Genomic DNA, 27,779 nt, shown 5'->3' with positions numbered 1-27,779 from the left:
GTAAAGTCAAGTATAACAGTGATATTATATCATTAGTACCATATTTTCCTAAATGAGTCATCAGTGTTGGGGGTAATGTTTACAAGTAACGTGAGTAAAGTAATCAGATTACTTTTTTCAAGTAACTAGTAAAGTAACGCATTACTTTTTTTTAATTTACAAGAGAATATCTGAGTTACTTTTTCAAATAAATAACATAAGTTACTTTTTTTCCCTTCAGTTTATTGGTTGACAGGTCTCCTGTCCCCATGTAGAGTGAAATCTGTAATGAAACCTTATGTTGTGTGTCAAAAATAAAAATGAATTTGCATTGATTAATCCCACTCATACAAAAAAAATCCTCAAAATGAATAAAAGTAATGCAAGTCAGAATATGACGCAAACTAGCAATAATTAAATGTTAAACAACACAAATATCATTTATGTATTTAATCCCATTCTATAAACCAATGTCTTTGCTTCTGACCCTCGATGATCCAGTTCAACTATACTAAAAAGCAAAAAAATTACTCTAGACAAATTATTGTTGAAATTTACAGACATAAGTTCACTTTCCCTTCAGCCTGAGGCGTGTTAATTTCACTTTTGGTGTGAAAAAGGCTTTTATATTAGCCAAAAATATAACTTTATTATTTAAAAAACAAACAAGCAAGCCCTGTTCAGATTTAAAATGTAATGCAAAAGTAACTTAGTCATAAAAAGTTACTAAGTAATTTAATAAGTTACGCAAGTTACGCAATATTGTAATGAATTACTTTTAAAAGTAACTTTCCCCAAAACTGTGAGTCATTATGTCAAATATGACACTTAACACGTTTTATTTTTGGTTTAAAGGTTCAGTAAACTGTTCCATTAAAGAAAGAAAGAAAAGACACAATGTGTAACTTTTGGCCCTCTAGCGGTTAAAATGGGTCTCGCGGAGGAACATTGTTTTGGTTGTGCTTCGGCTCTGCGCGGATGATGTGGTTCAAAGTACAGGACATCTCGTCAAAGTGGATGGACAAAAAACACTTCTCTGTTGATGATTCATCTTAGGTTTTTCTTTCTCTCAGAAGCCATAGTTTATTTTCTCTGTGATCTGACTCGCGGGCGAAAGATGTCCTGACAGCACAAGTTCATACCTCCACTCCACCTAGCAATAAAACATGTTGTGATCATGTCTCTCATCAACATCTGATTGCTCCTCTACAGATGGCTGAACTCACTAATAATGACAAGTGATGTTTTAAGGTCTGGCGTCATCAGATGGATCTGGGCTCATAGTTGCAGCAGGCATCTGTATGAGTGGTTGTGACTTTAAAAAGCTCCTGTAGAAAGTAAGCATCCCGTCTGGGCTTTGGAAGGAGACTAGGGGGTGGGGAACACTCATTTCCTGGAATGTTTGGCTCTTTCACAATACACCCATTCATTCTGGAGTATGGTCGGGAGAATACCAGACGCACATGAAACATGGCATAAGAGCAAGATGCATGTTTTATGGACAGTGCCACATCATGATGTACCTTCAGCCAAAACAATTAACTTTCTCAGGAGAGGAAATAAGCCTGCAAAGATCCAGTTCTCAACGACGAGCGTTTTGTGTTGGATATAATTATAGTGTTAGTCGTTTCGAAACAATACTATACTGTTGAAATATGTACACACGTTTTACATAAACACATGGTTGAACTGTATAGCTGCCAACATGGAACCACAATCCAATGCCATCTTAAAGGAATGGTTTGCACAGACATGAATTCACCCACCCTCAGATCATCCAAAATTTGTTTGTTTCTTCAACAGATTTCAATGGATGCTCTTCAGTGAATGGGTGCCGTCAGAATGAGAGTCCAAACAGCTGATAAAAACATCACAATAATCCACAGCACTCCAGTCCATCAGTGAACATCTGGAGAAGACAAAAACTGAAACACATCCAGGATTAAGATGTTATATGCCCATAATCATTAATAACTCTTTCTGCAGTGACAAAATCCATCTCCTGTTGTCTCTCGCATCAAAATCCATGCAGATTAGTTTAGAGCGGTCTTAGACTGTTTTGGATTGTAAACGGTGCTTGATCTGCGCAGATTTCTCTAATGATTCAGACCAGGAAGCAATGTGATATTTAGAGGACTTGTATTTGTTCTTCACTCAACCAAGCAAAACAAAACACTTAGAAATATAATTTGACAAAACGTAGTGATGCAATCTTTACAATCAAAAAGTGGACAGACATGTTCTAGTCACGACAGCAGCATCTCGTATAACATTGATTGTGTGCAAACCAGGAGTGATGTGATAAAGCTCCAGGTGATGAAAGCTGCAGGATCTCCTTCATGTGTAGCGGGTTTCACACTGACAGCAGTTTCCAGTGTTGCTGATTTTCCAGGACAGTAGCTGTTGGTGATGTGATGCAGCATCTGACCATGTGTAATTCAGCGACCTCTAGTGATGAATCACTGTGAAAGCACCTTTAGAAAGAGTTTAGTGCTTCCCAAAAGATTAGTTAGCTATCTATTGAACTCTAGTGGCAACGACTGAATTAGTTGCTTTTGAGAAAACCGGGTCTAATCATTTTTTTTTTCTATTTCTTAAAAAACTGAATCTTTTCCATGGCTTGTTTAGACTATATCCCCATGGAAGCCCTGAATCTCATGGGAAATGTTTTACCGATATGTCCAGGTTTTGTATGAGATACGCACTGTATAGCGTGACACCGGCAGAGGGACGATAATAAAAGGCTTTCTGGTTCCTGAAATCCGCAGTCAAATAGACTTCATTGGTGTTTGAAAAGTAGTTTTTTCAGACGTGAAATAGCAACTTATTGTCTTGCTTACAAAGCGGCACATGCCCAGCATCATCATCATCATCATCATCACCACAGTGCGTAGGACATCCGGGTCACGGCAAGACGTCTGACGTAGAAAGTTCGCGTTGTCTTGTTTCTAAGCAACGAGTGTAAACATAACTTTTCAAACATTGATTTCACTGAACCCGTTTACATTCACGGAAAACATAAATCGGTAAGTTTGAAACTAAACTGATATTACATTTCTTCAGGATAATCTCTAAGTGCTTATGAACATGTGCTGATTCAGCCGAGAGAGATAAGAGGATTTTATCCAAGTCAGTAAAACATCAGCTGCTTAATCACAGCGCACTGAGACGTCAGTTATTTTATTTTTTTGTACTAACTTCAGTTACAGGCTTTCGGTAATATTATGTTTAAACATCCAATTGAGGTTTTATCTATTTATGTATGCACTAATCTGCATATATTTCCAGAGCAGAATAAGATCAGGTTTCACATTCTTGTTGGATTTTGTTAACGTTAACGTTTTTTACAGAGATTTTTAATCACTTCTTAAATTAGAAAATATTTCCAATGGTCAGGGGGAAAAAATCCAGATGATGTTTAGACTCACAGGTAATGGAAATATGCTAGACAGAAGAAACAGGAAACCAAAACTATTTATACCTTATTCATGTGTTATATCAGTCCACTGACCACAGGTTGACCACGCTGTTATTAGACGATCAACTGAAGCTGTTACAGAGATTCACACACTGCATAAAAATGCAAACGATGCCACGCCATCAATTCACACAGCATTTCTGGGAAAAAGAGACCGTATCGACGAAACTTCCTTCCCTGCACAGAGAGGCCATGAGCAGACCCTCGGGAACTCATCACATCTCCAGAACACACGCGCTAGAAGACCAGGAGCGAACGATCAGATCCACGAGAGACGGACAGCATCCAGACATCATCCACTGGAAGAAACACACACATCCACAGGAGCAGAGGGAATACGTCCCTTCACGGAGAGCATCGGACAATATATTCCCTCTAAAACCAGTGCTTCACAAGAGAGCGTACAGCCTGAGTAACGTCACGAAGCCAGAGCATCCTCGGGTTTCCTCGGGTTTAACTAACAGACACCAGCAGAAGGGTGTAAGGAAACTAGACGCTCTTAATCCAGAGTATCTAACAGAGAGAACAAATCCGACGAAAAGCGATACGCACCGCGAACAGAAGCTTGAAAAACAAACGTGGCTGGCGAAGGAGATCCACTCGAAAGAGATGATGCTCCAGGAGAAGATTTCCAAAGTCGAGGAGACTCTGAGGAGAGTCCAGAACGAGAGGAAGGAGCGTGCAAAGAGAGATGAGAGAAGTAAAAGGCATTTGGAAAAGCTAAACGAGGACAACAGGTTCTATAGGAATGGATACGGCGACCGGGAAGAGCAAAGAGACCGATATGGGAATGAAAAGTGGGAATTCAGAGACAATATGGAAAGATGGGATCGAGGGATAAATGGTAGCCAGCTGGAGATGAGCAAAGAAAGTGCAAAATGGAGACAACCATTGATGTTAGAGATGACAAAGGCTCACAAGCTGGAGGAAATGAGAGAGTGGGATGAGTACGAACACACAGCGAAACACCGGAGCCGGGAAATGAGTGACAGGCAAAACATGGGATGGGACCATGTCAGAAGAAGAAGGGAAACACACAACCTCTATGTGCACAGTGAAGATGAAGATCACTGCGACGTGAGGAAACCAAATCCATCTGAATCTGTGAGAAGGGACAGATCTGACCTGCAGCATGAGAGGAGAGGAAATAAAGAGAGTTTATATCGACTCACATCGAAACTCAGGACGGAGGCCGTCCCGGAGAGAAACCCCAGACGGAGAGGAGAGCGCCTGCAGCAGGTGGAGCTCAGTCTGGAGGAGGATCTGGACGCTTCACAGCAGCTGATCCCGTGTGACGTGTGCCATCGACGCTTCGCTCCAGACCGTCTGGAGACACACATGAAGGTGTGTGAGAAACAGCGGCCTCAGCGCAAGATCTTCGACATGTCACAGTACAGAGCCAAAGGAACAGACCTCGAGGAGTTCATGAAAACCAACAGCAGGAGCAGAACGCCAGAGGTACGATGCTTGCTTTTAACTCTATGAAGTCTGCTGCTGTGTCATATTTTTGAGAAGCAAAGGCCTCTAAATGATCAAGATGAGAACAATTTCACTGATAGTTCATACTTTTTTAATCCAGTCAAATCTCTTCTAGTGTAACTGTTCAAGTAAAGGTCAGAATAAGGTCAGTGATATCTCCAGATGAACTCTTACTGGACTTAAGCAGCTCAGCTTTACTTGATTCTCCATCAATCATGTTTTAGAGTCTCAAATCTGATCCTCAGGATCTTTTGAGGAGCGTTTGTTCAACTCTCAATTATCATTTTATAACATTGCATTATAACTTCAATCTCAATTTATTAAGACAGATTATTGAAGATATAGAGTGACGCTTGATAATTATATCATCTTTTGTCAGTATCTGCCATAAAATGTTAAAGATCTCATTGTTTTACCTCACAAGCATCAGAATTTCATTGTGTAAATAGCATCTGCAGCAAATTGCATATCTTTGAGTCTGAATAAAACTGAGCTGTTTTCAAACACAAGTTTTGACTCAGTGTAGAGTAGCTCTTGTTGTTTGTTGTTACTCTGATCACAAAGGCAGATATGGCTTTATGTTTACGTAGCGGGATACGCAACGTGTAAAAACACAGTATAAGTCATTATAATCAGTAATTATGTCCCCACTGGATGCAACAAATGGCTCGTTTATAATGTGTTTTATTGGTTTTGTCTGGTTATGCCGGTACACACCAGAATCACAGTATGTTAAAGGGTGTAACATTTCCATCACACGCTTGAGGTATTCGGCCAATCACAATGCACTGGATAGACAGCTGGCCAATCAGAGCACACCTCGCTTTTCAGAACGATGAGCTTTGTAGAAATCTAAGCTTTTCAGAAAGGCGGGGCATAGAGAAGAAACAATAATGTACATTATGTGGAAAATAATGTTTATTTATTCATTTATTTTTACCATAAACCGCATAAACACATTGCATTAAACCAAATACACAAAATAATGTTCTTCTTTAGCAACATTATATGAACCCTCATGAGACCATTAGGAACAGACTCAAATGTAAGTCAAATTTGACAGTAATTTAACAGCATATTCATATACATTTTAACATTGATCTTGGAAAATAAACATTGTTATGATGTTATTTGTCATCTGAAATTTCATAAAGGCCTATCTGTGTTTTATAGTAATTGTTACTCCATAACACCACTTTTCTGTGTACTATCCATGTCTGATGTCTTACTGTTTTTATCCACAGCTCAAGAGGAATAACTGGCGACAGAAACATGAGGCCTTCATTCAAACCATGCGTCAGGGTCGAGGAAGTGTGCTGTCCCAGCCAGTCTCCAATCTAAACCCAGAATATGTGAGCTGCCCTCACTGCGGACGCAGATTTGCTCCAGGGCCGGCAGAGAGACACATCCCAAAGTGCCAGAACATCAGGAGCAGGCCCCCACCTCCCAAACAACCACACAGCGCCACCAGGAGGAAGACCCTGCAGTGACGTGCTGAAGCAGCTCTCTGTGAGCAGACACATGCCACTTCAGAGCAGTGTGAAATATCATGCTGTGTGTGCTTACTCTAAACTACTTTGTCTGGAACACCTTAGAAAAAAATAGATTATTTACAATTTTAATAATAATAAAAATATAATTTATTTGATTTTTGCTTACATTTTTTTTAACTTAATTTCCCCAGCAGAAAGAAACACTACTGCCTTTTAGCTTGTTAAATAATTATACTCTTGAGCTCATAAAATACATTTGTCCTCTGTAGAGATCTTTCGTTTTCAGTGAATTTCACTGAACTTTTATAATTTCCTAAACTGATGTTAATGTAATTTTTTTAATGTTAATGTAATTTAATTTTGACAACAATTTATGAATGTACTCTTTTTTTTTAATTCATGTTTGTTCATGATGCAGTGTTGTGATATTTGTTCATTGTTATTTTTGTTAATGTAGTTATGCACCACCTGTCGCCATCTACTGGTGTAATGACATAACAGACAGGAAAATAAACCAGTAAACAAAAGTTTTTGGTCAAAATAGACTAAAGTGGTCATTGTTTGCAGGAGAATGTTATTGAATCGCATAATTAAGTATTATACTTTAAATGATTAATCAAGATATTCCAGTCACGCTACTGATAAGTTACACAACAGGCTACTCTTTCTTTGATGTCAGTGCAATTACTTCACAGGAGGAAACTAACAAACAAGATTCTTTTGGAAAAGTTTGTTGTCTAGGTCAGCTAGTGTTTACATTGTTATAGAACTCTTTCTTGACGTATTGTAAACAAGAAATAATTAATATGTTCTAAGCATTGTTATAAACAAAAATATATAACACCTCATTCTAGTTATTGCTTTCTGAAAGTTTAAATATTAACGGTCGAAGACGGTAGATTCGAACAACGTACTTATACATGTTACTGTAAACTACAAACTATTATAAAAACAATATCATTTTGTTTCCGGTCAAGTCAGATGACGTCACCTTTACCCCATAGCGCTTTATACTACAAACGGTTTCAGAGATATTAAATAATAATGCAGTAATAGAATATATGGATAACATTTATCTAAAAAAAATATATATATACTTAAATTATGCAAGCAACATTGGTGTAGAGAGGCCTTTATTGTTCCAATAAGGCGGCATCCATTTAATGATGTTAATAAATATGATAATCTGCACTCAGTATGTTATAACACACTGTTTTATAATGTACTACAGTAGTATAAATATCTGCCACCTAACCTAACTACCATTTACACTTAGCCTATTGCTAAAGAAAATACTGCTATTTTAGTATAAACAAAATGTACCATTGTAATCACTTTCTAGTGTAACTATATTCCCTTCTCCTCTTAGTGTGACTGAGAGAATGAAAACAGTATCCCTGTTCAGTTAAAGACAGCTCAAGGTCGAGTCAGTTCTGTTCAGTCATTAATTATGAAATGAGCTCTATGTGGCATATACAGTATGATGAACCCTCATTAACAAGCCTGTGTAAAACGAACGGTTAGCACATACTATTCTTAAAGAAACAGTAGGCAGTATTGTGTACTGGGCAGTAAGCAAGTGTGCTATTTTGATCACAGTCTAAGAGAAGCTGAAAAGACCAAGGGCTTTTTGAGCCATTTGGGACAGAGCCCCAAGGTGTAGCCCCCTTACTACATCCGCCACGTTGTGCCTGTCACATGACCTATCAACGGCAGCTTGAGTAGCCTACATAAGTACATAGTGTGCATTAGTACACGTTTTATCTGAAACTACTTATTAAAAGTATTATGTTGTGAACAATTCATAGCCTACAGTGTGTATGTAGTAAGTAGTTCGCCAGTTAACTAGTTCCCTAGCAATGATTTTAAAACAGTAAGCAGTATACGGCATACTGCGCACTGTGTAGTGAGACAGAGTGCCATTGCGAACGCGCTCGTTGTGACGTGACCCCTCCGATGGCTGCGTGAGAAACCCCGTACAACCGGAAGCGGAAAAAAACCTCTCGCGGCATGAGTTTCTCCGCCATTTTGCACCAGACCTATTGAAGAGAGTGAGATACAGACACGGCGGGATCTGGCCTCTTTATCCTCTCTCAGTACAGTTCCCTCTGGATCTATCCCAACACAATCCAAGATATTACCTGAAAGGTATGAGCGCGTTCTGTTTGGATGTGATGAAGGCGGAGTCGGTTGTGTTCGCGGTGAAGTGACGCTTGTGATCGCACCGGCTTCTGTGGCGGCGCGTCGCGTCTCAGAGCAGAGGAGCGGTGTCCTCGCGCGTTTAGGCGGAATTCACCGACTGTAGTTCGCTTTCTGTGCACGTACACTGTAGAAAAAGTGTTGTAAAGTCATGATGTGGTTGTTGTTTGCTGGCGGATCAGGCACGAGATCGCCCCCCTCACACACACACACGTTGTCAAACAAACAAACAAACTTAACACGACCAACCGTGGCACTACAGTTCGCGGTGAAAGTGTTTGTTTGTTGTTTGAAGAATGGATATGGTGTCAGCTCCTGCTGAAGATCTCTCGGAGAGGCTGAAGACAGGTTTAATAAGCGCGCGGAGTGTCCACGTAGCTCGTGTGTTGTGGCCTAGTGAGTGTGCCCTTGTCATCCAGCATCTGACACAACAAAGAGACACGGCCCTGAGACAGAACCTGGTTTTAGCCACAGCTTGAAGCGGAATGCAAACACTCAGAGTCACACATTATGTAAATAAACGCATTTGTTCACCGGATCTGAACTATGAAGCGCTGGTTTGTGAAAGAAATGGCCGTTGTGTGTAGACCGTGGGCTGAGGCGCGTGCTCGTGCTGCTGAAGCGGGAATCCGTCGAGCACGTGCAGCTCTGAGAGGAGAAATGCGCTGACAGATACAGCACTGGATACAGCCTTTGTGCGCGCTTCTCACATTCTGCTAACAGTCTCACGCTGAAATGTTATAAATATGGCATGCATGCAGTCTTTCTGAATATGGGTGTTAGTTTGGATCGGACACGAGTGCTGACGTGTCTACAGGACCAGCCGAGCAATACACTGTCTCTGTATGAGTTGCGTTAAATTGAAGAGTAATACACAACTGTTTAATGCGACATCTGATTAATAAAAATAAAAAAATAACCTACGTGTACTGACAGCTTTCTTTTAAACGCAACATTTAGAGTTTAAGTTGATTCTTATTTGCTTGAGTATTGGACCAATTTTTGGCCATATTGAGATTATGGTTAAAACAAATACATCAAAACCTGGCAGTACTTGGAGTCAATGCCTCAGTAACTAAAATGGCAAAAATCCAGCTGATATATTAGTGGCATATATTCGTTTTTAATGACATAAGAACTCTATGAAGTACAGACCTGAACAAGTATGGAGAGTTTGGCATCAGAGTAGAGTAATTCATGGGCTTGATTCAGTATTTGGTCTTGGCACATTGCTTTCTGTTGGGTAGGGATGGGTGCTACCATTTGTTTTTCAATACTAAAGGCCAGGATCGTCGATACCAATATGATGCTTCTAAACTCAACTTTTGAGTTATGAAATGTTAAATAATTTAAGAATAAAATGGGTAATGATATCCACTTAACTTTATTTATAGCACATTTTAACATTCGGTATGCCTTAATTTCAACTTATTAGGTTATATTTTTATTTACACATGATATCAAACAATAAAGTAGTTGAAGTATGGTCACTTTAGTAAAATAAAATGTAACCTGCTAAGATGGCGATGGCTGGCTCCGCCCACTTCAGGCTACATTCATGTTTTATACAGTCTATGGGCACGAGCATCAGCAGACTGAAATGTCTGTTATCAGACAGGTTTTTCTGACCACTCCCTTCATCTGGCATTGGTCAGACAAACCGATTGTCCCGCCCTTTGTTTAGTGATTGGCTCATTGTTAATGTGTCAGACTGGCTGTGATACTCAAACAGCAGTGTCTTACAGTTGTCTATGAATACTACAATAATGGCTGTTTTTTAAATATCCAAACAGCTTAAATATATATAAATCACAGTTCCTTTGAATGTGGTTCCTTGGAGCAAATGGTGGCTGGACAGATTATCTGTATTCTATTACAAGCTGCATGCTTACTGCATATTAGTAAAAGAGTAAACCAAAATACTGTTTATAATCATTAAATGCTGCTTGCAGTGAGTAAAATCCAGTTTGTCCTGCAGCCTTTCTGCATGTCTCTACTTCTGCGGTGATGAAGACAGCCGGCAGGCTCCAGATCGCTCCACTTTGACCCAGTTTTGGATTAATTTGGCCCCTTACATCTGCACAGGTCCTGGAGACATGGCCACGGAGCACATCAATGGCAATGGTACGGATGAACCAGTGGAGTCTCCAGCAGTTACTCATTCAGAGCACTTCCAGACGCTTCTAGACGCCGGCTTACCTAGAAAAGTGGCAGTCAAACTAGATGAGATTTACATAGCAGGTGAGACGGTACCCATCTAACTCTACATACCACTGAATCTTCACTCTTAGAAATAAAGCTCCTCAAATGCTGGGTTGGGAACAGAAATGGAGAAACCAGTTTTGGTTCCCCAAAGGACCTTTCAGTCAAAAAAGCGCTGTTTTTGTTTGAGAGTGTTTGTAGAATATTTTCTTTTATATATCTTTTTTCCAGGTTATACAGAACCTTTTGTGGAGGTTAAATGTTGTCTGTGGATACATCAGTGCCAGTAAACAACCTTTAGTTTGGTTTTGTGGTATTGGTTTGTGGCATGTTTCACAACTTCCAGTATTTCACATTTATGCATTTGCCGGATGTTTTATTCAAAATGTCTTCAAGTAAAAAAAAACAAATTCTCTTTGGAATTGAACCCATGACACTGGTGTGTTGTGTATTGTTATATTTTTCTCTTCTGGCGCTAATGATGTACCCAATAACCAGTATGCAGAATGTATTGTTTATATAGGGCCCGTGATTTCTGCGATGTGGATGGAATCACTGAATCCAGTCATAAAAATGGACTTGACTTTATAATGCCGAATGTCACAGAATTTGTCCAATTTTGGATCAATAAATCAAAAGTAGGTCATTACACTTAAATTGCGATATGGACTAGTGTTGCTGCAAAAAGAGTATTTAAATAGAAGTCCTGCATGTTCCACTGCGCTCCAACCTGTCTGAATTTTTTTTTTTTTTTTATTGAACACAGAAGATATTTTGAAGAATGGGTTAACTGAAGAGTTTCTGGTCTCCTTTGACTTCCATAGTGTATTTTTTTCCCATATTATGAAATTCATTGGAGACCAACAACTTTTTTATTGCTAACTTTCTTCAAAACATTATGTTCAACTGAAGAAAGACAATAAGCCATCCATTCAGGTTTGGATGGTGAGTAACGACCACTTTCGTTTTTGGTCATATAATGTTGAAAGAGCCAGTAATGGTTTAAGTAGTGGAAACTGTGAATATCGGTATTATCTTAACTGATTTCTAATTTTGGATGAACTGATCTGAAGCTCAAGAACAAATCAGACGTCCAACACGAGTTCTCCTTGTCTGGCGTCAGAGGAAGTGCGCTGCCGAATGCGCACATGCAGGAACAATAACAACAGCTGGCCGTGATTAGATGATTAACGTCTGTGAGATACAGTCAATGGCTCTGCTCTACTGTGTCAAATTACACATGACATCAATTGAGGAGAGCGCTGCAGTTGTTCAGTGTCTGATAACACCCAGCGACGTGAAATGTGCTGTGTTTTTGTGCAGGACTCGTGTCTCACAGTGATCTCGACGATCGAGCGATTGAGGCTCTGAAGGAGTTCAATGAAGAGGGCGCTCTGCAAGTTCTCCTGCAGTTTAAAGACAGCGACCTGTCGCACGTTCAGGTATGTTTGAGGAGACACAGCTAATGCACTCGTGCACCGAAGGTACTGAGCGCTTTCATTTCACAGTTTATTTCTGGTAATGCTTGGCTCATGCTGTGTTACACATCCTCACTATCTTAGGATGTAAAGGAAATTTAACTTCCCCTTGGTAGTCATTACTGTTTGTTCATGCTATAATGTCTCTTTAATTGAGATCTTTAAATCATAATACTTAAAATGACGGAGTATGGAATAAAATAAAGTTTGATTGGCATTTATCATTTGTTGTGTAGTGTAGTTTTTTTTTTTTTTTTTTTAATGTTTCTCTTGGTTCTTGATTCTAATTAAATGCGACTTATAGTCCAGTGCAACTTGTTTTTTTTCCTCATCATGACGTATTTTTGCACTGGTGCGATTTATACTCAGGTGTGACTTATAGTCCGAAAACTACGGTACACGTTCAATCGTCATCAAAGACAAGTAGAAAGTGGTTAAAAAACTGAGAACAGCAATATATATGAGCAATGGCAAAGATATAAATTAAATAAGCAGTGCTGAAAGTTTTTTATTAGTATTCATGTACAGATAAGTACGCTGTCTTCACTGCACAGATTAAATATGGATAAATCCTTGTTAAAGCTACAGAAGTTGTTCAGTCAAGAGCAGTGAGTGACTTTTTTTCTGTCCTTTGTCCAATGCACAGATCTAATATACTGACACTTTTTATTTTCCACAGTTTACATTCACTCAGAAATGAAAATTAGCCCATGATTTACTCACTCTCAAGCCATCCTAGAAGTGTATGACCTTCTACTTTCAGACGAATCAATCTGAGTTACTGGCTCTAAGCTTTATAATGGCACTGAATGGGTGTTATTCAATAGTCCAGTGATGTGCAGAGAGTTCCTCCGAAGCAGGGGCTCAAATGTAAAAAGTTGCAATGTAAAAACTAATAATTTAGCAAACTTTTTTTTTTTCATATCCTTTAAAATGTTTTATTTCTGAGATCAAATCTGTATTTTCAGCACCATTACTCCAGTCTTCAGGGTCACAGAAATCATTCTGATATACTGATTTATTACAGTTGTACTGTTTAATATTGTTTTAAAACCTCTGATAGCTTTTTTCAGGATTAATTGATGAAAACAATATACATACCGTTTAAATGTCAGTATTTTTTTTTTTTTTAAAGAAATGTTGAAGTTTTGTAGTCAGTAAGGATTGGTTAGATTTGATTAAGTGATAGCAAAGATTGATATTCTTAGAAAATATCTGTTTTGAATAAATGCTGCACTTTTTTTTCTTTCTTTCTTTTTTTTTTTTCTTTTTTTTTTACTTTATGGATGATCATCAAAAAAGTATGCCCCCCCCCCCCCAAATAAAAATTATAGCAGAAGACTTTAATCATTTATAAAAAATCAACATATTTTCATGATTTCTGAAGATAATGTGACACTGAAGACTGGAGGAATGATGCTGAAAATACAGCTGTGCATCACAGAAATACATTACACTTTAAAAAATACAAAAAAAAATCATTCTATGAAATTTTTAATTTTTCTGTATTTTTGATCAAATAAATAGAGGCTTGATAAGCATAAGAAACTTTCACAATGCTTCAAATAATTCTTCATAATTATCAAAAATGGTAATATAATAAAAGTCACCATTTGCAGCAGCCTGCACTTCACATGATAGGCCTGCAGGGGCACTAGCCTTCATTAAATATGATAGTTTCATGAAATAGTAAACAGTGTATCAATATACATAAATACAAGTAGGGCTGCACAATTCTGGGATTTAAGACTGGAAACTTTCCATGGGAATTTACAGGAATAAACCACAAAATTCCAGGAACTGGGAGAAAAAAAATCCTGCAGCATTAATCTTGTTGAAGATTTCTACCCTACACACTGCTCAATCACACACACACACACACACACACACACACTGTTTACTGCAGGGCTACTGAGACCACACCCCCTACACACACTCTGCTGTCCTCCATAACATGAACACATCATTTCTTCACAAAATATCCATCTTGGTAAGTATTAATGTAAATTACATAAATATTACAAAAATTGGTTTACAAATTCCTCCCTTCCTTTTAGATGAGAGAATCACAAAACAAGTCTAAAAATGACCCTTCCCTTCACCAAGAGAGGGATTCCCCTCCAGTTTCTCTGAAGACACTGCATTTGAGCTGCATTAGCACTATTTAATTGACCGTTTATGAGGTAGAAACTATAGCTCAAGCTGTTTTGAGCAATTGAACACTATTAAACATTAACGTGACTTCTGCTCTGTCGTCAGTTAACATCCATTTTCTCAGCGCTGTAATTTGACTTCTAAAATGAGACGAACTGCAGATTTAGATCGCTTTACAAACCCTGAGTCCATCTGTCCATGTCATTTTCAAACCATTTATGAATAAGTATACTATGTCATTGCTCATGAACACGCGTACCAGTTAGCGGAAACTAGAGATTACAGTTTAGAAAGTTTTAAGTAAAATAATATACAAGAACACCCACTCACTGCAGTTATAAAGCTTGGAGGAGCCGGGACATTTTTATAATCGTCATTCGTCTGAAAGTAGAAGGTCATACACATCTAGGATGTCTTGAGGGTGAGTAAATCATGGGCTGGTTTTCGATTCTAGGTGAACTGTGCTTTAACACATAACACAGCGTGTCTTTACCATCTTGTGTTTGTCTGTTCAAGTGTAATAAGACACACACGAGTTGTCTGTCCCGGGCCATTGATCCCGTCTTATGGTCGAGCCCTGGGTTTGATCTCCATCCGCTTGTTCACACCTGCTCACCCATGGCTCATGTTTTGAACAGAATAAAAGTGCTTTCCTCTGTGGGGTGATGAAGACGTACAGGCAGAGGGAGAAACAGGGGACCAAAGTCTCAGACTCCACTAAAGGACCAGACGAGACCAAGATCAAAGTACGTCTGTGCAGAATGGTCCTTCTATTGTTCATCTGTGCAGCTGTTTGTGTTGCTGCTATTGCCCCAGGACCTGTCTGACGGTCGAGTGTGTTTATTTTCTACTTCACAGGCTTTGCTGGAGAGAACTGGCTACACACTGGATGTGACGACGGGGCAGCGCAAGTACGGCGGTCCTCCCCCAGAGTCGAGCCATGCTGGGGTTCAGCCCACCGTCGGCACAGAGGTCAGTGTGAGGGGCTGAGGGACGTTTACTATTATGCTGTTTTAAAGATGTGTTGTTATTCACTGTATGGCATCCATCACTTAGACGCGTTAATTCGTTTATTAAAACCAGAAATAAATAGCAGGATAATGACAGTATTGCATAATTAAAGCATAAAGCACACTGCAGCATGGAATGGTTTGCATAGTGTTTTAACTGATCAATTAATTGCTGAAGTAGAAGAACTTGAGTCGTGCACAACCCCAAAAATGTACACTTTACAAATGAATACCTTTAGTTTAAACCGTGTTTAGTTCTTGAATTGATCAAAGTTTTCTAACAAATCATTAATTCATTCATAAAGACAAATCAGTTGATTGTCACTTATTGGCAGCTCATAGTTCATATTCAAATTATTAAAATCATTTAGATTTAGATTTATTCATCTCATACAATTATGAATTTGCAGTTTAAATACATCCACCTCTGTGCTACTTGTGCAGTGCAAAAATTGATGATTTAATTTGATTTGTAATAGCCTATAATGACTTATGTTTAATCAATCAATTAGAATAATAAGAATTTCACACAATGCATTGATGCATTCATCTTATAATGTAAAAAATGCCTTTCAAGGGTAAAACTCCCTGGAAATTAGTTAGGGCTGGGATAAATGATGATTTAAACGATTAATCTAGCGATTATTTTTTTGATGCATTGATTAATCTAACGATTAATTTTTCCAGACCGATTCGATTTCGATTATCTCCCCATTAATTGAAAACTAACAATTTATACATGTTGATTTACATATCTGAATGAAAAAAACATGAAGTCCTTAACATTGCAATATAGTTTATTGCTCTTAAAATTACAAAATAAAAGACTGACTAAGAATGCATTACTTTGCACTTGTATAGAGATAGCATTCAATAAAACCTTGAAGCCTTGAAAACACATAGCTTACTGAAACAAGCTTACTGAACACATAGGGCCTAGCTTACTGAAAAAAGTTCTTCTTTAAGATGAAAATAAAAATAACTTGATGTCTAGCATTCAATAAAAAACAGTATGTTAACAGTAAAGAGAGAAGAATGATCCAGCTGCATGTCGGCGAACGTGATGAGAAACTTAAAAATCAAGAATCGGTCAAACACTGAAAAAATCGAAATGTAATCAGTTTTTTTACAATATCGCCCAGTTCTACTGGCAATATAATGTTTGTTTCAGTAAGATGGACTCTGTGCTGTATCTATGGACATCAATCTGTATTTTATGGCTGCTGTTGTTTGTTCAAACGCTCAGATTTTTGTGGGAAAGATCCCGAGAGATCTGTTTGAAGATGAGCTGGTCCCTCTGTTTGAGAAAGCGGGCCCCATCTGGGATCTGCGTCTGATGATGGATCCGCTCAGCGGACTCAACCGAGGATACGCCTTCATCACCTTCTGCACTAAAGAGGCTGCGCAGCAAGCCGTCAAACTCGTGAGTCATCGTCTGCTTGCTTTATTTCTTCTGTCCACCTGCGGTCTTTGAGATGCTGACTGTAATCTTTGCTGCAGTGTAACAACAATGAAATCCGGCCCGGGAAACACATCGGTGTGTGCATCTCTGTTGCCAACAATCGTCTGTTTGTGGGGTCCATCCCCAAGAGCAAGACTAAGGAGCAGATCGTGGAGGAGTTTGCCAAAGTTACCGGTTAGTGTTGGTGTTTTTAACAGTTCAGATGCTCGTGTGTGTGTGTGTGTGTGTGTGTGTGTATTAGAGATGCACTGATGCATTGATTTTACAGATTAACAGGAAAATCAACACTAGCAGTTTGCTGTTGTTCTTTAATACTTTTCAGCTTTCAAATAAATCACATAATTCTGTTTTAATTTAAGGTCCTATGTGACCCTGGACAAAAGGTCACACGGTTATATTTGTAGCAATAGCCAACAATACAATTGTACATTTTCTTCTATGACAAAAATCATTAGGATATAAAGAAAGGATCATGTACCATGAAGATATTGAGTAAATTCCCTATGTATAAAAAAAATGTATTCTCATTTGTAATATACATTTGCTAAGGACTTCATTTGGACAATTTTAAAGGCGATTTTATCAATATTTAGATATTTTTATATTTTTTTTTCAGATTCAAATCAGATACCAGATTTTTAAATATATATACCTTGGACAAACAAACCATACATCAACAGCTGTATATATATTCAGATGTATAAATGTGTTTTGTGGTCTAGGGTCACACCTTTGTTACAGTAATAAAAACATGAACTCTCTGATGAGGATTTGTTCAGTCATAATTTAAAGTTAATATCAATCAAGTTAATGTGTAAAATGCTGTTTTTGCTTGAGCAAAGACAAAGAACACTTTATATTGTGCATATGTACATGCACAGGACCAACCTGTTTCTGCTGTAGTTTCAAACCCATCTAAATATATTCTAACAAAGTGAACTCATTAAATCTTTGTATAAAAGAAATATAAAATGCATGAGTGCATTCACGATGCATTAAAATTATCTTTAAAAAATACCATATTTTTTCTCCTTGTACGTTTTGTATTTAGTTTAATAAGTAAAAATAAAATTATTATAAAATTATGTCAGTAGAGCATTACATTTGTCATTTAGTAATTAAAAAAATTCTAGTAATTACTACTAGTCATTTTTTCAAACGTTCAGCAATATTTTAAGTGAAAAGTTTTTCTTCACATTAATTATTGGTTACTGTAATGGAAAAAACAGTTGGTCTAATACTGAAAGTATATTCAGAAGAGCCGCACATCTGCAGTGAATTTCTCCGTTTATATTTTTTTTCTGATTAACTGAAGAGGCAAGCGTTTGTGATGGATTCGTGTCAACAGACAGTTTTCCAGGAAATAACTTTCCGTCCTCAATCTCAACAGAGGGCTTGAATGACGTCATCTTATACCATCAGCCTGACGACAAGAAGAAGAACCGCGGCTTCTGCTTCCTGGAGTATGAGGATCATAAAACAGCAGCCCAGGCGCGGCGCAGGTTAATGAGCGGCAAAGTCAAGGTGTGGGGCAATGTGGTGACGGTCGAATGGGCCGATCCCATAGAAGACCCCGACCCTGAAGTCATGGCTAAGGTACGTTATTTTCCACGAGCAGCAGTGCACGAGTCAGTGAGGTGCTGACAAAACCAAAGTTTTATATCAGGATTAGTCATTTTATTCCATGATAATCATATTTATCACAGAATACTGGATTTTGTTGGAAATATGGTTATGATACACGATTCAAACCATAGCATTTCAGTTTTGACTGATATCATCTCTATCTGTGGGTTTTTGTTCAATGTTAGAGGAGGAAATATACTAAATTGTATTTTTCTTTTACACAAAATATTTTCCTGTGTGCTAAATGAGATTCACACGCCCAAGCCTTGAATTATAAATGTTCAGGTTTATACTGAAGAATTGTTTACATGTATTGTTTAGGTCAAAGTCCTCTTTGTTAGAAACCTGGCCAGCACAGTAACAGAAGAGCTTCTCGAGGAGACGTTCTGTCAGTTTGGCAAACTGGAAAGGGTTAAAAAGCTTAAAGACTACGCCTTCATCCACTTCGAAGAGAGAGATAGCGCTGTGAAGGTAGTTATCTCTTCTTCTGCAATCATTTGAGAGGTTGTTGGAAATGTATGCACAGATTTTAACCAGTGTTTTTCTGCAGGCTCTAGCTGAAATGCATGGGAAGGATTTAGAAGGGGAACAAATTGAAATAGTCTTTGCAAAGCCGCCTGACCAGAAGAGGAAAGAGCGAAAGGCCCAGAGACAAGCTGCTAAAACTCAAATGTAAGGCAATTTATGAGATCTGTCGCATAACTAACTTTCCTTGAGCTCACATGAAGAAATGCTCTCAAGGTCTTAAAATGACTGGAAAATAGAGAGCAAAAGTCTATAGGATGAAATATTTCAGCTATCTGAAGTCACCTGATGCATTGTGAGAGGATAAGACTGATATTTATATTGTTTTATGTAAGTATCTACTATTCTGTTATAAAGATCTCATTGATTTGGATTACAAGCATCAGAATTTCATCTTTCGGTCTATTTAAATATCAGCATTAGCCCTAAATTGCATATTTCTGTTCAATAAACAGTTAATGAAGTGAAAGTGACATTCAGCCAAGTATGGTGACCCATACTCAGAATTTTTGTGCTCTGCATTTAACCCGTCCGAAATGCGCACACACACAGAGCAGTGAACACATACACACACTGTGAGCACACACCCGGAGCAGTGGGCAGCCATTTATGCTGCGGCGCCCGGGGAGCAGTTGGGGGTTCGATGCCTTGCTCAAGGGCACCTAAGACGTGGTATTGAAGGTGGAGAGAGAACTGTACATACACTACCCCCACCCACAATTCCTGCCGGCCCACGACTTGAACTCACAACCCTTCGATTGGGAGTCCGACTCTCTAACCATTAGGCCACGACTTCCCTTACATTATCAAGTACTAAATTTTATTTGGACTGATATTTCATATATCAGACTTTACAGCAGGGATGCAATGATATGAAAATTATGAACAACTGATAATTCTTTATATGTGAAATAAATTTTGCCCGATAACCGATAATTCTTTGTGAAAGAAATTTTGCCCGATAACCGATAACTATTTTTGTGACAGCCGATAACCGATATGTTGGCCTATAAATCTAATTCCAAATTTGCATATAATTTTTTTTTTGTCTCACCATTAAAAGCCATTAAACAATTAACACATTTAAACGAAGTGTCTCTGCAGGACATAATGCATTATTTATTGGCTTTAATATATTTGCAGAATGTTCTAATCGGTTAGAGAGAGAGAGTTGTAGAGCTATGTTTTAGTGGCTGATATGTCTTCTCTTCATGCCCACTTTCCACAGCTTTACAAATCTGATGTGTTATCAATCAGTGCAGAAAAGATTGTAAACTCCTGCGTTTGTTTCAGGTATGATGAGTATTATTACTACGGGCCTCCACATATGCATCCTCCGACGAGAGCAAGAGGACGAGGCGCTCGAGGAGGTTATTCGTATCCGCACGACTATTACAGCTATGAAGATTATTACGATTACTACGGCTATGACTATCACAACTACAGAGGCGGTTATGACGACCCCTACTATGGCTATGATGACTTCCAAGCTCACGTCAGAGGAAGAGGAAACAGAGGAGTCCGGGGCCCCACGCTGTCCAGGGGCCGCAGCTCCAGCGCTCCCAGAGGACGGGCCAGTTTCTCTCAGCACATGGGTCCGGGGTCCAGCCGAGGGGGCCGGGGGTCCAGAGGAGGCCTCCAGCAGAGATGTCGAGTGGTACGTGATGTGTGGGTGGAGCACTCCTGGAGTGCTGGCAGGAGGTTTTAAAGTGCTGTAGGCTAGATGTGCACTAATTTAATAAGTCAAATTCGACAAAGGACATGGTGATCCAAATACATGTTTTGGCGTTTGTTTTTCCTTCCCCTCCTTTTCATATTGCTTACATTTGCAAGGCACCTTGTGGACGAAATGGACCAAAGGTTTGCACTTTTCTTTCATTCCTGATAGTTAAATGAATCCGTAATGTAAGTGCTGTGAATTTTAGACCTCCACATATGCGTTTGATTAGCGCTACTCTGTTTTAAAGTATATCAGTTAATGCTTTGTGCACAAAACATGGATAAACTTGAAAGTGACAATTTGTTGTTTTTAATGTTTTAGATGAACTGAGATCTGGTAGTCTATGCTGTTTTATACACAATTTTTCAGCCACCATTTACATTTTTCTTTTTTAAACAAAATGGAGTAGAAACGTAATTGCATCATTAAAAATTTAAGTGAAAACTGCCTTATGTGCTATTTAAATATCTAGTTTGAGTTTTGTTCGTTCAATTCAGTGAATGGTTTTTGGTTAAATGAAACGTAGAATAAAAAAATTATAACCGATAATTCTTTATACGTGAAATAAATTTTGCCCGATAACCATAATTCTTTAAATGTGAAAAAAAAACATTTGTCAGATAACCGATAATTCTTTGTATGTGAAAAATATTGCCCGATAACCGATAATTCTTTAAATGTGAAAAAAAAAAAAAAAAAAAAAACATTTGCCCGATAACCGATAATTCTTTGTATGTGAAAGCCGATAACGATATGTTGGCTGATAAATCTAATTTCAAATTTAACCAATATGTTGGACGAAATAGACCAAAGGTTTGCACTTTCATTCCTGATAGTTAAATTCACAGCACTGTTTTAAAGTATATCAGTTAATGCTTTGTGCACCAAACATGGATAAACTTGAAAGTTTTTTCAAAAATTTGTTGTTTTTAATGTTTTAGATGAACTGAGATCTTGTAGTCTATGCTGTTTTATACACACAATCTTCCAGCCACCATTTACATTTTTATTTTTTAAACAACAAAATGGAGTAGAAACATAATTGTATCATTAAAAATCAGAAAACTGCCTTATGTGCCATTTAAATATCTAGTTTGAGTTTTGTTTGTTCAATTCAGTTAATGGTTTTTGGTTAAATGAAAACTTTGAATTTTTTTATAATTCACTTGTATTTGTTCCGAAATAGTTAAGATTAGCTTTTTCCTAATCAAAATCTTGTTAAATACAGCAAAAAATCAAGTTATAATTTTTATTTTTTAACTACATAAACAAGGAAGAATATTAAATCATGTAAGTTTTATAGTAAAATAATGTAGGGGAAAAATGGGGTAGGAATTGCTTAAACTGTTTTCACTCAGAAATTACTAGTGAAGTTCACAGATACAGTATTGTTCAAAATAATAGCAGTACAATGTGACTAACCAGAATAATCAAGGTTTTTCGTATATTTTTTTATTGCTACGTGGCAAACAAGTTACCAGTAGGTTCAGTAGATTGTCAGAAAACAAACAAGACCCAGCATTCATGATATGCACGCTCTTAAGGCTGTGCAATTGGGCAATTAGTTGAATTAGTTGGGGGTGTGTTCAAAAAAATAGCAGTGTGGCATTCAATCACTGAGGTCATCAATTTTGTGAAGAAATAGGTGTGAATCAGGTGGCCCCTATTTAAGGATGAAGCCAACACTTGTTGAACATGCATTTGAAAGCTGAGGAAAATGGGTCGTTCAAGACATTGTTCAGAAGAACAGCGTACTTTGATTAAAAAGTTGATTAGAGAGGGGAAAACCTATAAAGAGGTGCAAAAAATGATAGGCTGTTCAGCTAAAATGATCTCCAATGCCTTAAAATGGAGAGCAAAACCAGAGAGACGTGGAAGAAAACGGAAGACAACCATCAAAATGGATAGAAGAATAACCAGAATGGCAAAGGCTCAGCCAATGATCACCTCCAGGATGATCAAAGACAGTCTGGAGTTACCTGTAAGTACTGTGACAGTTAGAAGACGTCTGTGTGAAGCTAATCTATTTTCAAGAATCCCCCGCAAAGTCCCTCTGTTAAAAAAAAGGCATGTGCAGAAGAGGTTACAATTTGCCAAAGAACACATCAACTGGCCTAAAGAGAAATGGAGGAACATTTTGTGGACTGATGAGAGTAAAATTGTTCTTTTTGGGTCCAAGGGCCACAGGCAGTTTGTGAGACGACCCCCAAACTCTGAATTCAAGCCACAGTACACAGTGAAGACAGTGAAGCATGGAGGTGCAAGCATCATGATATGGGCATGTTTCTCCTACTATGGTGTTGGGCCTATTTATCGCATACCAGGGATCATGGATCAGTTTGCATATGTTAAAATACTTGAAGAGGTCATGTTGCCCTATGCTGAAGAGGACATGCCCTTGAAATGGTTGTTTCAACAAGACAATGACCCAAAACACACTAGTAAACGGGCAAAGTCTTGGTTCCAAACCAACAAAATTAATGTTATGGAGTGGCCAGCCCAATCTCCAGACCTTAATCCAATTGAGAACTTGTGGGGTGATATCAAAAATGCTGTTTCTGAAGCAAAACCAAGAAATGTGAATGAATTGTGGAATGTTGTTAAAGAATCATGGAGTGGAATAACAGCTGAGAGGTGCCACAAGTTGGTTGACTCCATGCCACACAGATGTCAAGCAGTTTTAAAAAACTGTGGTCATACAACTAAATATTAGTTTAGTGATTCACAGGATTGCTAAATCCCAGAAAAAAAAAAAATGTTTGTACAAAATAGTTTTGAGTTTGTACAGTCAAAGGTAGACACTGCTATTTTTTTGAACACACCCCTTTCAACTAATTGCCCAATTGCACAGCCTTAAGAGCGTGCATATCATGAATGCTGGGTCTTGTTTGTTTTCTGACAATCTACTGAACCTACTGGTAACTTGTTTGCCACGTAGCAATAAAAAATATACTAAAAACCTTGATTATTCTGGTTAGTCACATTGTACTGCTATTATTTTGAACAATACTGTAAATACAAAAGTGACATTTAATGTGTAAATTTAAAGTGGAAAGACTGAAATAGTTTTTTTTTTTTTTTGGTAAATTGTACTCCAATAATTTATATAATCCTTTTTTATTTTAGTGTCCAGCATTTATTGTATGAAAAAATGCAGCCTTTATGATATTATGGAAATATTATGCAAATGACTGAATGTCTTAATTTGGTTAAATGTAAAATATTCAGTTGAACTGATTTACAAAAATAGTTTGCACAAAAACTTGTGCAAAAACTATATATTTTTTGGTTTCTGCTAGTTTAAATATTCAGCTTTTAAAACACCTTTATTAACATTTGCATGCTCTCAAGACAAGGGAGGGTTGTAAAACAAGTTACTGCAATGCATCACAAAGAATGTCTGTTATAAACGTAATGTTTTAATTGTATACGTATCTAGACATGCTGGTGTTTCAGCACATGCATTAATGTCAAAGATACTAATGTACAGATTTTGTGCTACACATGGGCACTGATGTCCTCAGCGTTCTCATTCCTGGAAGTTTCTCTAGACTTTGGGTGATCCATCTCTTGTGCTTTAGTTGTGAAGGTCCTGCATGAATCTGATTATGTACCGCTGCTTCTGTTTGAATAAATAAAGCATGAATATTTTTTTGTTTCACCAGGGAAAGGGGGTCGAGGCTGGTCCTGACCAGGTAGTATGAAGACTGACTTGTTGTATGGGGTTACACCGGATGCTACCAGTGTTCACAAGGTTAAAGCAAACTCAAAGATCCAATGATATTCCAGCCTGTATTGAAGCAAATCTCCTATACTGCCATCCCCGACAAAACATAAGAGTTCCTGAGTCGAAACCCCGGACCCCCAGTTTCCCCATTCAGAGCCCATCTAAATAAATCAACTCACTACTACCCCCAGTTATATAGTCCACGCCCAAACACGCCACATGATGGAACAGAAGTTCAGACTCTCAAGGATCCCCACACATCAGATGTGTTTTGCACTTTTGTTCTTTTTCTTTTTTTCCTCCTGCGTTTGAAGTGGCTCAGAGGAGCTTGACGCTGATGTATATTTTTGTGCTAACTACAATGTTGTCGGAATGTCCATGTTAACCTAAAGCGCTTGGATTCGGCTGGAGAACATCTGCAGGTTTTTGGTGTAACCGCCTCACATGGACAAGTCAGGCATTCCAGGAACGTGGTTCTTTTCAGAACTTGTCTTTTTAAGGGTCGGTTAACTACCTCAGTAGAGAGGATTCAACTACCCTGCCTGTACTGTAAATAGGGACGCGTCGAAGCATAGGAGCAGGGCTTGTTTCTTATCAAATATGCACATGGGCAGCAGTGATTCTTAATGTAATATAGTCAATCGGCTGCTGCTCTGACACTGCAAACAGTAAAACTGGGCATGTAAATCAATCTCATCAGATGAGCTGGAACAAGCCCTGCTTTTATCCTCCTTTCAACTGAATTAGCTGCCTTGCTTCTTCAGATTATGTAGTTACTGGGTGTATGATAGTTTGGAATAAAATGTTACTTTTGTATTGGCTTAAACATCACAAATGCATCCGCTGCATTTGCTAAGCCCTGCAGTGTCCTTTTTTCTGCCAACGCCGGGCAGTTCTCTTGAACACCAGTTGAAGAGCAATTAATTATGTAGGTTTATAAACAATCATGACTTTTAGACGAACAATCAATGACGCTTGCGTTCGCAGGCAAGAGATGAACTGGTTTTTGTAGAAAAAGGGATACTGCAGCTTCAGTTTATATTCCGTATATAGCAAGCAGGTGACCGAACCATTCAACCGGTTTTGTACACAGTTAACTCCCTCTCGATAAAGCTGTAACATTGCAACCTTTTGAGAAGATGTGAGCAGTTTTAAACTATTGTTGGTGGCCAACAACGTTTTTGCATTCCAGCAAATAAATTGTTTTATACTGTAAAATGAGGTGAGTGTAACTTATTTTTGTAATAAAGGTTTTGAATTCTATCTTAAATCCTGTTGACTGTCGTGCTCTTGTCTTCTGGAAAGATACAAAAATGCTGGTGGTTTCTTTTTGTATACGTTACAGAGATATGGTCTAGATTCACTTTGAAATGATTTTCACTCATAAATTGCTAGTAAATGTTTAATCTCTGTAAAGTAATTGGGTATTTGTACTGTTTTGATGAGGATTATTCATCACTGTGACAGCAAAGGGAAGTTGATGAAAACTTCTACAAGTATCCATGTTGGACACTAGGTGTCTGTATAATAAGTGCATTTGCTTTTTAGTTCATAACTCATCATAAAAGGGTTATCAAAAAGACACGTGCAAATATTTGACACCTATTTAGACTAATTGACCGGAATCTTTCAAACACATTGTCCAATCTTAACAAAACTTGGGATTCATTGAGGACAGGACATTCGGGTGATGAGTGCCAATTTTTTCCCAATTCTGTCCATAGGGGGCGCTAGAACTTCAAACCTCTCATAAGTCTGTTTGATCTTGGTAAAATTTGATGTGGTCTTTACTCTTTAGAGCTAGTTCGAACCAAGCCATGAAAATTAAATTGTAGAAATCAACAGAAAGGGCCACCAGTAGCCATCTGAAATTAAGCAAATAATTTCAGTAAACGATAACTACATGAGACAAAATGTGAAAAAAAATGTAGGCCTGCAAAAACTATTCTGATTAATAGTCTTATTCAGATTTGACGACTAATTAAAATGTTACACTTTCTAACTAATACATAAATAGTCACTTCACCTTTTGAAAACTGATATTCTTTTACTATTGCACAATTACAATTATTATTATTATACAATACAAATAAATTTGGTACCAAAAAGATGACAAAGACATTCTCATTCACCATTTAAATGAACTCTATGAAAGTGACCGACTGATGCTTCATTCTGCCTCACATCTTTGTCATGTGGATGTGGAACAAAATTAAAGTAAGTGATGAGACATTTTATTTTTGGATAAATTATTTTATTCTCAACGTTGGCTCTATTACAACACTGTTCATATCATATACGTGTCCATTTCTATATCATTTGGATTATATGGTCCAATAAATTTTTGGGGTGTGGCCCACAAAAACAAATTTGACTTTTACTTTGGGGGTGCAAAATATGGTACATATGGGCAACTGGTCAGTCTGAGAAAACGTGGTCATTTATTTGTAACGGAGTGACAGATGAAGGTAATGTTCTGCACTAGAGCCGCAGAACAAGAAATGACTCTAGGTCCAGTCTTTCAGCATCAGTAAACAGAAACCACATACCAAAAATCAAACGACATCCCCATGTGACTACTAGCCCAACCAGATTATTCTTCAATGTAGAAACCGATGAGGAGCAAATCTGAAATATCATTGTTTCTTCACACTAACTTCTATATGATCAAGAAGCAAATAGCTGAATCTTTTCTATTGCTTCCACAAGTGGCAAAGTGAAAAATCACTCACTGTTGTGTCGTTGGACTTTCAGACAGAAAAACAATGTAATAGACCTTGCTATGAAAAAAAGCTAGAGTGAGTTATAGTTAAATTTAACACTAAAATCACACCAACTTTAAACATATATGAACATGAAATATGTGCCAATGAAAACCTAAAGACTGGACAACTTGATATCAGCTGATGTCTTTTTTTTTTTTCCGTCAAATGCAGATATACAAATCATGTTCAATTCATGCGTTTCAAACTTACTGCAGAAGAGATCGAGCTCTGATTGAATCTACTGTTTTCTGTTCTCAGACCCCCAGGAGTTTCTTGGCCATATAGCCAGGCATACTGTAGAGGAACAGGGCCAAAATGGCGAGAAGCATCAGCGCCAACACAATTTTGATGACCAGCCACTTGTACTGGTTGCAGATGAGATGGCGGACTGCCTTTAGCGGCATAAGGAACCACAGGAATGTAATGTCTGGACGGCTGGTGGGAAAAAAAACATTGAACAAGCTTTTAAAAATTGGGTTTTA

At 38.0% G+C, this 27,779-nt stretch overlaps 3 protein-coding genes across 6 annotated transcripts in view; 2 read left to right on the top strand and 1 right to left on the bottom strand.

Annotated features, from left to right (window-relative positions):
• The first annotated feature begins 91 nt into the window (after positions 1 to 91).
• zc2hc1c (zinc finger, C2HC-type containing 1C) lies at positions 92 to 6,970 on the top strand. 3 transcript variants are annotated; one of them, XM_026229330.1, is made up of 3 exons: positions 92 to 3,005; positions 3,482 to 4,915; positions 6,181 to 6,970. In XM_026229330.1, exons 2-3 carry the CDS (start codon positions 3,560 to 3,562, stop codon positions 6,424 to 6,426), a joined length of 1,602 nt encoding a protein of 533 aa, XP_026085115.1. In that variant the 5' UTR covers positions 92 to 3,005; positions 3,482 to 3,559; the 3' UTR covers positions 6,427 to 6,970. The 3 variants fall into 3 exon arrangements, with proteins under 3 accessions (XP_026085115.1, XP_026085117.1, XP_026085116.1); XM_026229332.1 differs by lacking the exon at positions 92 to 3,005 and adding an exon at positions 3,051 to 3,149; XM_026229331.1 differs by lacking the exon at positions 92 to 3,005 and adding an exon at positions 3,385 to 3,409.
• A 1,451-nt stretch (positions 6,971 to 8,421) lies between these two features.
• On the top strand, positions 8,422 to 25,802 carry LOC113060423 (heterogeneous nuclear ribonucleoprotein Q-like). Of its 2 annotated transcripts, none has more exons than XM_026229327.1 (12): positions 8,422 to 8,577; positions 10,714 to 10,869; positions 12,154 to 12,272; positions 15,101 to 15,208; positions 15,321 to 15,434; positions 16,719 to 16,895; positions 16,973 to 17,108; positions 18,325 to 18,530; positions 18,882 to 19,031; positions 19,111 to 19,232; positions 20,379 to 20,742; positions 24,471 to 25,802. In XM_026229327.1, exons 2-12 carry the CDS (start codon positions 10,725 to 10,727, stop codon positions 24,507 to 24,509), a joined length of 1,680 nt encoding a protein of 559 aa, XP_026085112.1. In that variant the 5' UTR covers positions 8,422 to 8,577; positions 10,714 to 10,724; the 3' UTR covers positions 24,510 to 25,802. The 2 variants fall into 2 exon arrangements, with proteins under 2 accessions (XP_026085112.1, XP_026085113.1); XM_026229328.1 differs by having other exon boundaries at positions 8,424 to 8,577; positions 10,607 to 10,869.
• Positions 25,803 to 27,248: 1,446 nt separating this feature from the next.
• Positions 27,249 to 27,779, bottom strand: part of LOC113060422 (otoferlin-like) — a 38,839-nt gene continuing 38,308 nt past the window's right edge. The window contains exon 42 of the mRNA XM_026229326.1: positions 27,249 to 27,732. Coding sequence (XP_026085111.1) covers positions 27,552 to 27,732 — 181 coding nt within the window. The 3' untranslated portion in view covers positions 27,249 to 27,551. The remainder of the gene's footprint in view (positions 27,733 to 27,779) is intronic.

Source organism: Carassius auratus, chromosome 42, assembly GCF_003368295.1.
Source record: "Carassius auratus strain Wakin chromosome 42, ASM336829v1, whole genome shotgun sequence".
Lineage (NCBI taxonomy): Eukaryota > Metazoa > Chordata > Actinopteri > Cypriniformes > Cyprinidae > Carassius > Carassius auratus.
The sequence above is the reverse complement of the archived record's forward strand: the minus strand, read 5'-3'. Positions and strand labels throughout refer to the sequence as shown.

Excerpts from the sequence above, each read along its gene's own strand:
- zc2hc1c (XM_026229330.1), top strand. The coding sequence starts at position 3,560 with ATGCAAACGATGCCACGCCATCAATTCACACAGCATTTCTGGGAAAAA. Across the intron at positions 4,916-6,180 it reads GCAGGAGCAGAACGCCAGAG|CTCAAGAGGAATAACTGGCG; the intron begins GTACGATGCTTG and ends TTTTATCCACAG.
- LOC113060423 (XM_026229327.1), top strand. The coding sequence starts at position 10,725 with ATGGCCACGGAGCACATCAATGGCAATGGTACGGATGAACCAGTGGAG. Across the intron at positions 12,273-15,100 it reads GCGACCTGTCGCACGTTCAG|AATAAAAGTGCTTTCCTCTG; the intron begins GTATGTTTGAGG and ends TGTTTTGAACAG. Across the intron at positions 20,743-24,470 it reads TCCAGCAGAGATGTCGAGTG|GGAAAGGGGGTCGAGGCTGG; the intron begins GTACGTGATGTG and ends TTGTTTCACCAG.